At 31.5% G+C, this 14,139-nt stretch overlaps 1 protein-coding gene across 1 annotated transcript in view; it reads right to left on the reverse strand.

The window, feature by feature from the left end:
- Positions 1-14,139, reverse strand: part of Sb (serine proteinase stubble) — a 244,892-nt gene that overhangs the window by 88,961 nt on the left and 141,792 nt on the right. The window contains exon 3 of the mRNA XM_088229870.1: positions 1,345-1,545. Within this exon, the coding sequence (XP_088085996.1) occupies positions 1,345-1,545 (201 nt within the window). The remainder of the gene's footprint in view (positions 1-1,344; positions 1,546-14,139) is intronic.

Consider the following 14,139-nt stretch of genomic DNA (forward strand, 5'->3'; position numbering starts at 1 on the left):
ATATATTTACTACCAAAAATAAATTTTAATTAATTAATATTGAAACAAAATTTATACTGTTTTTAAGTGAAATTTGAACATAATGTTTATAAAAACCTTAATATTCGTTCAATGGGATAACCCGCTCGCGTTCGGAGAAAACATAAAATTAAGCATTTTTTACCAAACCCCCAACCAGGTGAGTGCAATAGAAAGCTTAAAGAACACTGAGTTATGGCCGCGGTTAACATTTACGGTCAATTTCTTAAACAAACAACATTAATAAGTAAATAAAGACAAGAGAGGAAAGTTCACCTGTCTTCTGTATTCTGTATTCTGTATGCTGAGATGGTCTTGGCTGATTGCAATCACCAAACATCACCTTACTCTCACTAAATACGAAGGTAAACTCTTATCAAGCCCCCCATTACCAATATATAAATAAATAATAATAACAATACCTGCTTTTATTAGAGTTTTCAACATTTGGTAGAATTAGATTCTTCCACAATAGGGAAAAAAGGATTTATGGAATACTGTCAGGTAAAAAAAAAAAAAAAATATTATTTGTAATTCCCCTAAAAACTGTTCATTCCATTGGCCACGCCCCTAATACGTCACGATTCGGTTAAATTTTGATCATTGTTTGTGACCGTTTGAATTTAAACATCTTCACGAATCTTGACTTCACAATTTTTAAGGTCAAACATGTCGCGTTTTCGTTAAAAGGCTTCTTTTAACAATTTCACTTAAATTATTAATGAAAATATTTTTCCCTAATATGCATAATGATTTAAAAAATATCCATCCATATTGGTTATCCATAAAATTTTCTAAATGCATTTAATGTATATTTATCGGTATTCGTAGTATGTGAAATTTTCCAATTCTTTTCAAGTCAATTAAAAATGTGTTATTCAATTATTTTAAAAGAAAATAATCATAAATATGCATATTTGTTAAAAAAAAAATCTTCACACTTTATCGGACAAATTCATATTATTGAGGACTCATTAATGTATCTATTCATTAACACACACAACTGCACGCACACGCCTACACGTAGGCACCTACACAGATACGTATTTACACACACCTAAAACATCTACACACACCCTGCACACACCTACACGTATAAACCTACACGTATACACCTACACAGATAGGCCTTTTTGCACACACCCTCACAAAAACCTACACACATTTGCACGCACACACCTGATCTCACACATCTACACACGCCCTCACATACATAGACATAATAACATACCTACACACACATAACACCTGCACGTATACACCAGCACGCGCACACCTGCACGCACACACCTGCACGCGCACACCAGCACGCACACACCTACCGACCTGTGGTAGAGCGGTCCGGGAAGGCGGAGGGCGTGGTGGGCAGGGAGCCGGGCCTGTCGCCCACGGCGCAACAGGAGCCGAACATGAAGCCGTCCACGCACACGCCCACGTGTCGCCCCGCCCCGCGCAGGCAGTCCTGCACGAACATGCACGTGCCGCGCGTGCCGCCGACGGAGCACGGTTTCCGCGATATCTGGAAACCTAGAAAAAATATTATCATTATTTTAATGAGAATATTCATGAATGCAATGCAATTCAAATATGCCGGATAAGAGGACATGCTGGTATCGTAGGAAATGAGAGAGCGGATGAACGAGCAAGAGCCGCAACTTGTAAAAGAACGGCACCTTTCTTCTCAGAATTTCCCCTTAGCTTTGCTAAACGCTGTATAAAACAAAATACGCAGCAGCGTTGGGCGGATCATTACCGCGCTTCTTCTACAGGTAAAATCACTAAAATGTTTTTCCCAACGCTGGCTGATGCAGCAAACTTCCGTCATCATCACCAAAGTACTTTCGAAACGACCCAATTTTTTACCGGACACGGAGCTATGAGAAGTTATCTATATAGGTTTAAATTAAGGAATGATGACTATTGTCCATGCGATGATATTTCTTCACAGAGTATCGAACATCTGTTATTTCAGTGCCCATTTTTCAGTTTGCAACGACATAATCTTGAAGAAGCAGAATGCAGGAAAGATGGAATAGCCTTTACAGATATCCACACTGTAGTTAAAAGTAGTTATCACGCGCCATTGTTCTTGAACTTTGCAACAATGGTGATTGGACTCATAAAGGTAATAAACTAAAATCAGTGATCGAACATCCCATTTCCAAGACAAACAATAACGATTTTTTCCGAGTACCTTAGCTTAGTACGTGACACGTAAGGACGCAAGGCTACTAAATACAGGGGTCCAAATATATATTAAAATGCAATCGTGTGCAAGCGGATGAAGAGTACAGTTCTGTTGGTGAATTAGAACCGGAACTCAAGACACATAAAAACATGGGGACAAACAGGCTAGGGTTTTAAGTTCGATTTTTAATGAAACCACTTTGATTCAATGTTATTATGCGTAAGAGTTAAGTACAAAAAAACATAAATCTTTAGATTCAGTGTTTTTCAAAATAGTTGACGACCACCTCTCTAACACTGTTTTAACTAATCAATGAAAATAAAAACACAAATCGAAGTCACTATTAAAATTTGGTATACGTATGGCCTTAATTGGATGTATATTATACTTGCCTACGCCTATGATACTAATAATTAATTAAATTCTATAATGTTTTAATCAAACTTAAAATATCACAATTTATCTCAATACTTCAACACTCATTTGATCGTTTTATAATTATCGGATATATAGCTTAAGATATATTGTACATTTAAGAGTATTTTTAGAATGTTGTTTGGTTTTTTATTTGAAGTAAATAACAACAAATTTTACATTAAATACATTCAGAATATAAAAATAGTCGGTAATATGATGATGATAAAAAATAAAAAATAATAATTGTAAATAAAGTTGGTAATATGATGATGGTTAGAAAATGAAAATCATAAAGTAATAGTAGCAATTTAAAAAACAATATTTTTCAACAATTAATTGATATTTTTAGTCTACCGGTTCTTAAGCCGGATTGTTTAATCATTAGTAATATAATAATTAAAAATCTAGAGAAGGTTTATTTATTTATACATTTTATCATATATACCGTACATTTTTTTGTTTACTTTGCCCAGCTAACAAGGGTCGATACCCCGTTCCAAGCTAGGCAATTACAATTTTATACATTATAAAAATTGACAAGTTAATAGAAAGAACAGATAAATAAAAATATAAACTTACTCGTATACACATATTTATTTATTAAATATACGGCCTAAGCCAATTACAACAGTTACATAAAGAAACATAAATGCAAGAAACTGAACAAAAAGAACATAAAACTATTTAGCAAAGACAAACAAGAGCAAAACAATAATTGTATACAATACATTTAAAAAAACGAAAGACCTAAAACTTTGAGCTAAACCATGCCAATCCAACTTCATCCCACACTGTTTAGTCGCGAAGAGATCTATGAAAAGCCGGAAGATCTATCCCAAAAAATTCCAAGTCGTGCATAAAAACCAACGTTGCTCTTAGATGATTTTAAAAATAACAGATTTTTACTTCTGGTGACACGGTTGGGAACATGAAAAGAAATTGATTGCAACAGAGATGGGACATCACTTATATCATTTTAATTGAATAATACTCAAAATCCCTTCGTCCGAAAGTGGTATAAGTTTGTATTTGTTTAAGTTGTCTTTGTGTTGAGGATCTAGTGTTTATATTATTTAAGTATTTATGTGTATTTTATATCGGCGTATCTACCCGCCTTCTTTCTATCAGAACATCGAAGGTATTCCGTCTTCGTTAGTCGCTTCCCAGCAGAGTAAGTCACGGAGAATGGCCTCGTGACAAGAAACGAGGAAAAATGCGAGAATTGCGTGAATCTGTGGAAAGTAAGGAAGGAAATCACGTGATGTGTCAGATAACCATCAGCTATTGGTTTCACTCTGCTCGCTTTAATAACCCAATTAAGTGCTGTGGATGAGAGCGACATTGTAATTAATCGGAGCCTCTTTACGCTGAGCAATATTGTGATGTCAAAAAATATGCTGGAATTTCATTGTAAGATCAATTTTTATGAAGAAGATTTTAAATAACTATTATTATACCTTAACATATTACAACAGAGATGAAGAACATTTAAGAGAAGGTCATATAGAAGTCTAGGCATCTACGGGGCTTATGACCTATGTAGGTGTAATAGGTGTAAAGCAGCCAACTTGTCAATATATAATTATTTTTGCATTTCGTGTTTCGTATTTGTATCCACACAGTGTATCTATGAATATATGTCATAAACTCGTATATTTGGCATTTGTGCGAATGTTGGGCCACCGGGAGCTGACAGTAGCTTGTTACTTGACCTAATGTCTGCACAGTAGTTAAATGTGTGAGCTGTATTAATAATATAATGTTGTTTTCTTTTTCTTTCTTTTTATTTTTTTTTCCTCTCTTTACTATTATATATGTATATATATCTGTGTGGATTTAAATGTGAATATGTAAATTATTTTTTTATTTTTTGACACTATAAGTATAATATATTAAATCATGTAAATGAATGCCTCGACACGGGTTGTGCCCAGTGAGGTATTCATATTTTTAAAAAAAGTTTTATCTAAAACGTGAAATAATAAATAAATAATTCAATTAGATGAATCTCACCTGCATAAATTAAGATTTCAGCTCTTTAACTTCACAAACATCAACAGATAAAAAAATTGAAGGAATATAGATGTTCAAATATGGGCAGATAGAAAAAACATAAATAGAAAAACGTTCTTCAAACTGAATTTTTAGGTTGAATGGACCTCAATAAAACTTTACTTTGAACATAGATTAAATCGACGTATCTTACGAAAAGGACTTCTATTGCGTCCTTTTTCGTTAGATACGACGAAATAGTCGGAACGAGGCACAGTTTATATTAATCATTAATTCCCTGAACATTAGATTTAATAGAGTTTTGAACTTTTTCTGTTTGAATAACGTCATTTATAGCTTGAAAACGATTGAATATTTTTCTTGTTTTTTAAACTCCATATAAAGAAAAACAATCGTACAAATTTGAACTTTCGGGGAATCACAATATGAGAAGTTGTTTTTTTTCCAATAAGATTTATTTACAAAAATAAACAAAAAATCCGCATTTTAATAAAACCACACAAATATTTGAAGAAAAAATAACTTCCGTGCCATCATAATTTTAGTATTGAGGTTTTTAAAGGAGTAGTAATTTTACACAACCAAAAAGATGACGCTCTTCGCAAAACTGATCCGTATAAATATATTTTTTAACTAATTACTTTAAAATGGCCAAACTACTAAAAAATGACCAAATTTGTACCAACAGTGATTAGTTACATCAAATGCATTCTCATTTGAAAGATATGTGAGTTATTTTTTACCTAGACAAATTTTTACCGTCAAGGAGCATAGAGTTAACGTGACAAAATACACTTTACTCTCAAACAACCTATTTGAATGTGGAGATATGAGAATGCTTACATAAATGGAAAGATCTTTATCTGATTCTTTAAGAACTTACGTATGGGTTGCGATATCTAGCCGTTAATTAAAAAACACTCACCCTTTACTTAATATTAGTAAAAACCATTATTTTGAAAATTTAAACTCTGAGGGATTTGAATTTTGGGACGTGAAGCATTGATTCACACCCCAGTAATAAAATTTTATCTAATGTTCAATTCCCATATCTTTGTAAATACTTCTAAATTAATTAATTTTGATTATCTACTGGCATTTAAAAAAATCTTTCAATGAAAAGTACCAAAGCAAATGTACCACTGATTTAAAATACACATCATCTTATGGAAATTCTGAGTTTTGCGTAATTTTTGCAGCTTATCAAAAGCCTCCAACACTGCCACGTGACCGTAATCCTACTTTAATAGTATTGGTAGAAAGCAATACAGGTAAGTGAAATGAGAAAGGAATCAAAATGATTGTAAATTATTTTACAGATATAATGCAAAATAAAATTGAGTCATCCGTTTTTTTTCTGCGCGTGTCAATTTAGCAATTTTCGGGATTAAAGGGACTTTACCGATTTGGTAAAATGAGTTTAAAATTTAATGTTAACACTAAATATAAAATTTACCGAATATGTAACGCATGTAACAGTTTAACCAATTAGTCTTACTGTACATATAAGACCATCTGAAGATCCTCTATAATATCTTTAAATCTGTCTTCATTGGAGAAACGTAGAACTGAGATGGACCTCATTTGTATTTTCAAAATACCTTATGTTATATGTTATGTCCCATCACTGTTGCAATCAATTACTTTTCATGTTCCCAACCGTGACACCAGAAGTAAAAATCTGCTATTTATCAAGTCTTCTAAGAGTAACTTTTATTTTTATGCCCCAATGTCCAGAATGTGTATATTAGTTAATTCTTCACAAAACTTGAAATTCTTCGGGATTGATCTTATGGCTTTTCGTAAATCTCTTTGCAACTAAAACAGAGTGGGATGAAAAAGGATTGGCATAGTTTAGCTCGAAGTCTTTTATGTTTATCATGTTTATGAATATACTGTGAACCATTATTTTGTTGCTTTTGTTTGTGTTTGCTACATAGTTTTACGTTGTTTTTGTTCAGTTTCTTGTACTTTTGTTTCTTCATATAACTGTTGGCTAAGGCCGTATTTATAATAAATAAATCTTAAAGTACATAATATCGTTTATACAATAAATAACTTTCACTAAAATGTATTTTAAACTTTTGGTATTTTACCATTTTTTTAAGCTCAAATAGCTACAACATTTACAATTAAAAAAAATAGTACTAACTAATATTACTACATATTTTGTATTATTCACGCTACACGAGAGAAATCAAACAGTTTCGGGTCAAAACGCAGTTTTAAAAAATGATGGTTTTATTTAATTACACTCGATTCTTACACAAAATTAAAAACCGATTCATAAATTGAAAAGAATTATTTAAAGAAACATTTTGAAATCAAGGTAAATGTGTCAATCTTGCACCGATTAACACAAAACCTAATTTCTTAAATTTTCTTGGTGGTATCGAGTAATTCTAATTAAGGCTTCTGATTTCTGTACCTAATTAAAAGCAAACGATTAATTAAAATATTCCTATCGTTTCCCACGCTTCGGTTTGCGCAGATTTTGTTCATATAGAAGAATATTGAAATCAGACGAATTGATTTCTAAAATTTTTCACTTGATGTTTTTGATCCCCTCGTTAGCATTTAATAGGCTTTTTTTATTTTGAAATTAACCATAATTAATCAAAAAATAAAATAAGAAATCAAAAATCATAAATAATAATCAGTTTCACGTATTATTAAACACATTAGGGCCTCCATAAAAGTGGAATCGTGTTCGTCTTTTTCTATTTTTTATATTTCGTATTTAACATTTTTATTTTCAAACATATTTTAATCGTTTCTTTTATTAATCTGAAAGAAAAAATAACTTTACAAAATACGTTTCTTTTATAGTGATTTTAAGTTTGCTAGAAGAGGGAGTCGGCCTCGTGATGTATGGTCAGTGCGTTTGACTACCAAGCAATAGGTCTCAGGTTCGATTCCCGACATGATTGATATAAAAATTTTATTTGAAAGGGTGTTTTCACACTATAATATTTTATAGTACCTGAACTGTTACCTGAAGCGTAAAACTGTAACAAAAAAAATTAAGATGCCCTGCGATTGTTGTACCAATGCAGTGTCCTATGCACCACTGGGTGCGGAAAGGGAGTGATGATGAGGAGAGTGTTAATTGTTTTTATTTTGGTTTTGATTTAAGACAGTTACCTCAATAGAGACATAATAATTATTAAGGTATATTTATGTCAAGGTATTGACATTTATAGGGGGTTTTCTGTAATCATATTAAAATTATATGAAATTCTTTATTCAGTTATAACTGAACATCGGTGTTTCTTTTATATTTCTATGTGTCATTATTTGTAAAATAAAAAATAGCTAAAACCTTTATTAACGGAGAAGAGATTTAATTGATCAATTATTTATCTTACTTAGAATAGCTATAAAATTCATTTAAATTTGTATTCCGTTTCTTGGACCAGTTGATTTGAGGCAAAATAGTAGACTCAAATCAGTGTTTGATTTTAATATTGAAAGTCTGATTTCATTTCATCAAAAAAATAGTACCAACCTAGCTTTTAAAAAAAATCTAAATTATTTATTTGTAAGAATCGTAAAAAAAACTTGAAAAACAGTATAAAAATTTAAGATACGGTGATTCTGTACTAATTTACGCGTACTATTTGTCGAAAATTACTAATATCTTTTGAAGCCTAATCATTTTAAATAGACTGATTTTTAGGCTTTCATAAACACACAGCACAAACAAAATGCTAAATATATTATCATCTAATTGAAGCATGATTAAAATTCAATTCGCGTATTCATTTTTTAGAAGCAAAAAATCACCTAAGACAAAGATTCAATTTCTTTGATCACCTGTCATTATAATTGCGCTTTCAATATTAAAATTAGTATGAGAACGAAAGTTATTGTAGGATAACATCTGACGAACATGTTCAAGTATGTCTTACAATAAATATTCACTAATTGCAAGACTAAAGACTTGTCAATCATAAGCAAACAAGTTTCGCAATGAAAGTTATATACTTGTACTTGTTCAATCTATACGTCCACAGATAACTTTTATAGATTGATTTGGTAGAAATGTTTCGTTAGACTTTATATCACTTTTCATTTGACGTTTAATATTATTCAAGTAATGCTTTAATAAAACATAAAACCCTTATTGTGAAATAGAACCAAATCCTAGACAAATGACGGTGACTCGATGACTACTCTCTGGTAAAAATTGTATAAGGACAGTCGAGACTAATAAACCAGGGACTTAAATTATACAATAAACTACCAGACAAAACTAAACTAAAGATCGAACAACCTTTACAAAAGATATTTAAAATGTTGTCATTAACAACAGAATATGAATTTACAAAATATTTAGTTAAATGAATGTCCGTCGGGGTTTATAAATAAATCGAGTGGAGATAAGTTCGTCTCGTAATTAGGATCTGCAACATTCGGTACTCCATTGTGAACTGCTAAGTTTACCTCCTACAGCAATATTTATTTGATAACATAGAATTATAAGAGTTTCTTTTTCTTCTTCTTCTTCACGTGTCATTCCGGTTCACCTTGACGTTGACGATCACTTGGGAGAAAGCTTCCCTATCGTGAGCAGTGCGAAACAGCTCCTCCACAGTTCTAATCCTGGTCCATGCTCGGATGTTTCGAAGCCAGGAAAGCTGTTTTCTTCCGACCCCTCTACGCCCCTCGATCTTTCCCTTCATGACAAGCTGAAGTATGGCATATGTATCACCTTTCAACACATGAAAATATTAAATCTTACGGAGCTTAACAGTGGTGAATAGTTCTCTATTAGTATTGGCTCTACATAATACTTCATTGTTGGTTATCATAACGGTCCAAGATATTCTTAACATTCTACGGTGGATCCACATTTCAAATGCTTCAAGGCGGTTTATAATATTAACTTTTAGAGTCCACGCCTCTACACCGTACAGTAAGACAGACCATATAAAACAGTTGACCATTCGTTGTCTCAGCTTAAGGTTTATATTATCGTCACTAAGAAGATTTTTCATTTTGTTAAATCCTGTTCGGGCTACCTCTATTCTGCATTTTATCTCGATGTCGGGGTCTAGATTTTCTGTGATGATAATGCCTAAGTACCTAAACTGTTTAACTCTCTCAATATTGATACATTTAAGTTGGAGATTTACATTTAGATGACTCTCTCGGCTAAAAACCATAAGTTTAGTTTTGTTTCTATTAATATTTAAACCAAAACGTTCACCGACGGAGTTAATCTTATGAAGCAGTTCTTGAAGGTTAAAAGAGTTAAAAAAAATAAATTATTATTGATTATTTTTCTGGAACATCACTTTACTCTAACAGTTTCACACTTTTGATGGATCTAACGATGAAGAAAAAACAACAAAAAAACACACAACCCGTTGATTTTTAAAAATCTAATAATATGCTTGTCAAATGTAGTGATACCAATTAACCATGCGATCATTAAGACCCCTGTTGCGAACCTACTTCCAATATAATATCTTAATGAATTTCTTTTTTGTTAAAAGAATAACAATAATGATTTTTTGTACAAGTTAACACAATGGTTTGGAATGTTTATGATGAGTATAAAAACTGTTGTTCGTTCAAGTATATAATTTGCTACCTGTTTTTATTCCTTTATGTTTATGCAGAAGTATGTTTTTTCAGTTCTTTAATAAATTGATATTTAAAACTATTTTTTGCAGAAAATAATAGCCCAGCACCAGTATTTTAACTGCATTGCTAATTACGTATATTGAACCGGGTTGTCACTTGGTAGTGTTGTGAACTAACGGATCAACGGTCAGAGGTTCAAATCTAAATCTACCACAATTCGATTCCAATAGGGAAACATCAAGTATTTTTTTAAAACATTTTTTAAGTAATTAAGGTATATGAAATACTGTCCACTAAAAAAGATTTTTTTTGATAATTATTAGTAGCATCAAAAATACTTTTAAATTTGTAATTTTGAATTCCCGCAAAAACGGCGATTCCATTGGCCCCTAATACGTCACGATTCACGTTTATTTTTTCCAGCCATTGAAATTTGTTTAGAACAATTTCATGAATCTTGACGTCACAACAAGCAAGGCCAAACACATCGCATTTTTCTAGCAACGTAATTTTATTATATTTTGTATGAAAACATTTCCCCATAATATCCATATTGATTTTGAAAATAAAATCAATTATTCTAAATCCATTTCATATATTTTTATCAGTATTCGCAGTATGTGACATTTCTCAATTGTTATTTTTTATTTAATAAAATGGGTTTAGTATGTATTTGGAATTGGTTTTTAATTCCCATACTTATAAAAAACACCCTTTGAAACCTTATATATATTCTAAATATACGTAGTAATAACTTCTAAATTATTTGAAAAAAAGAGAGAATTTTCAATTCAGTATTTCTTTATTTCAAATATTTTATCAAATGTGATTTAAAACTGTAATATTTCATTGATCGTGGACTGGAACCATAAACGATCACCTTACCATCTATTTAACTCAAACGATCCAGATACCATGCCATTGGAGTTTTTCTACTAACATATTTTTTTTGAATTTCTTTTTCATGTTTGTGTATTAAAACATTTATCTACAATATCCATATTGATTTTGAAAATACAATTAATTATTCTAAATCCATTTCATATATTTTTATTGGTAATCGTAGTATGTGATATTTCCCTACTATGGCATAAATTATTAACGGCTTTTGAGAAATTTGGGAAAAGGAAAATTGAAACATTTGGGGAAAATTAAAAGCTCAAATATTTCATATAAAAAAAGAAAGAAATGAGGGTATGAGAAGTAAACTTGGAAAGCTCCATTGCAGGAGTTAATGCGATATTTGAGACAAACTTTGAAGCCTCACTAACTCAGTGGAGAATGCTAGGTTTGCGGTGTCAAGTAGTATAATAGAAATCTGTTTTCGCAAGATTAAGAGATGCTTTAGAATTACGCTATTATTTAAGTAGGTACGTTTGAGGTATAGTTTATTTTGGCATCAATAACTAATTTTCCGTTTTGGTGGAGATTTCTAAGTTTGCTTATAATACCCTCAAATATGTTGGGATAATTTAATGTTTAAAATAAAACTTAAAAATTTGCCTTCAGGCGTGGATATTTTTCTTTATTTTTTATCGTGAGGAAACCATTAATAAAGCAATCCAATGTGCATTGTGTCGTCACGTGACAACTGCTTATAGAAGTCGTCAGATAATGATACCTAAACTAACATACTATCCGTGGTTGAACCAGTCAGACTTTATACAAAGAATGCTTGGCTACAGTAGTTTGGAGAAAGGAAGAAATGCGTATTTGCTTATGTAGTTTTTTCGATTGATCTGTGGTATTACGTTCAACTTAGGTGTAATTAGAAGTATTTTTCTTTAAGTCCCTAATAACTACTTTAGACATGGGCAGCTTAAGCTGTTTTATCCTCCTGCTTGCGGAACCAGCTTGCCAATGGCAATGCCTGTAGGAAGAGCAATGTCTTTACTCAACCGTAACTCATCGGATATCGACATATATATATCGACATATATTTATGTTACTGAAAGAAAGTTCTGAGAGAATAGTTTTCTTTTGTTTTAATTACCAATTACATTATTTTTATTTTACCAGATTTAAATTGTATCGTTGCTTTTTTCTCGTGTTGTGTAATGTACGTATTAAATAAGTTAACTGGATAAATTGAAAATTGAACGGGGAATTTCAGCGTTTTATTTTATTTTTATAGACTATTAAACTAAGCCAAAAAATTATTTTTGTTTTATTATCGCGCTTTGATTTTTAAAGTTTTGTATTTGTGAAAAAACTCCGCGTGTGACGTCAGAGGTTCTTCTTTGTCAGTTCTCTCGATTGGTTTGTTTACAGTAAGCAAATCGGATATCTTTCACAGATCTCTTAACAATGGTTGGTTCATATGAACCAGTGACGTCGTTCAAAGTAGTGTATTTTTATTAAAATATTTGTTATATTTTCATGTAGGGCTGAAGTTTGTCATTGAATAGACATTTCTTTTACATCATAATTTTCAGCCAATCTGCCAAACAAAATGGATTTTTTACCCTTGAAAATAGACGCACTGTATCTGAATTATGCTATTTACACAAATTATTAAATAATAAAGTAGACTCTTTTAACCTACTCTCCAAAATTAATCTTAATGTCCCCTTTTGCGTGACAAGAAATAAGTATTTATTCCATCAGCCAGTCTGTAGCACTAACTATGCACAACACTCTTTCCTCTATCGTTCTTGCTTTAACTATAATGTTTTTTTTCATCTATTGATATATTTTATATATCCCTTAATTTATTGAAAAAAAAAATTAAGACTCATTAATTCTGGCTGCGATACGATTTCACTTACTATTTAATGATGCACACTCCTGAACACTTAATCCCACGCTAATACACATAAACATGGCGGCCTTCGTGGTGTAGTGGTCAAGACGCTTGACTCACGCACGGAAGGTTCCGGGTTCGATTCCCGGTGAGAACACAAAAATTAAAAATGTGATTTTTCTCAAGCCTGGGTGCTCTGTGATGTAATTCACCACTGTAATTAGGCCTCCTGGCCTGTTGTGGTGCAAAAAAAAATGTAAAATGTAAAACACACATCTACACTTACTCTCATACAAATACACATAAACACATCCTTTTGTTGTAACACAATTTAATAATATGCATGATTTTTATTTAGAACCTTTGCTGGTCTGTCTTTAAACTGTATTTTTTTTTTTAAATGTTATTATATCATTGTCGACTGTTTTTTTCGTTAAAATAAATAAATAAATAAATATGAGCATAAGCGATCACTTTACTTCTTTAACAAGCTGAAGGTGATTTAGCTTGCTCACCTATAATATGAAATCATTTTGAGGAGCAAACTGCGTTTACCTATTCCATGAGGCATTAGATTTTCAACAACCGGACACGGATGTCCATTGCTGACACGTAAACGACCGTAAACGTGACTGCAAAAAAATCCATGTAAACAATAATAAATACTTGTAAATAAATCAATTGTCCAAACCACGAAATGCGTAATCCAAAATGCAAAGGTATAGGCCAATAGTTAATTCTAAAAACAGTTTTAGCAAGCCAAATGCTAGGTACCAAAAGTAGGCAAAGCCTCATGTAAAGCTACTCTTCTTCATTATGAAGAAAGTTATTCAATAAATTTAACTTTGGCACTTTATTAAGCACCGTAAAAAGATGCTCAATAACATTTTTTTATTTAAATAAAACTTCCAAGTATCGGTCTTTATTCGGGCCATCGAGTTTTATTGCTTGAAAGTATTATTATTTCTCATAGCATGAAAAAACTCATTTATTAGTCAGTTCAGCTCCAATAACCGAAAAGTTTTTACGAAATACTTAACATAGAGATTATTGACAAAATCAATAATGTAATATTAGAATGTGGCATATTTATACTACCTTTAAACATTAGTTCATCTATTCATGTTTCTACGGATGAATCTAATTAGTTGACTGTATACTTGAATAA

This window comes from Micrasema longulum, unplaced genomic scaffold (genome assembly GCF_059751315.1).
Source record: "Micrasema longulum isolate JH-2025_06_02 unplaced genomic scaffold, ASM5975131v1 h1tg000720l, whole genome shotgun sequence".
NCBI classification, from domain to species: domain Eukaryota; kingdom Metazoa; phylum Arthropoda; class Insecta; order Trichoptera; family Brachycentridae; genus Micrasema; species Micrasema longulum.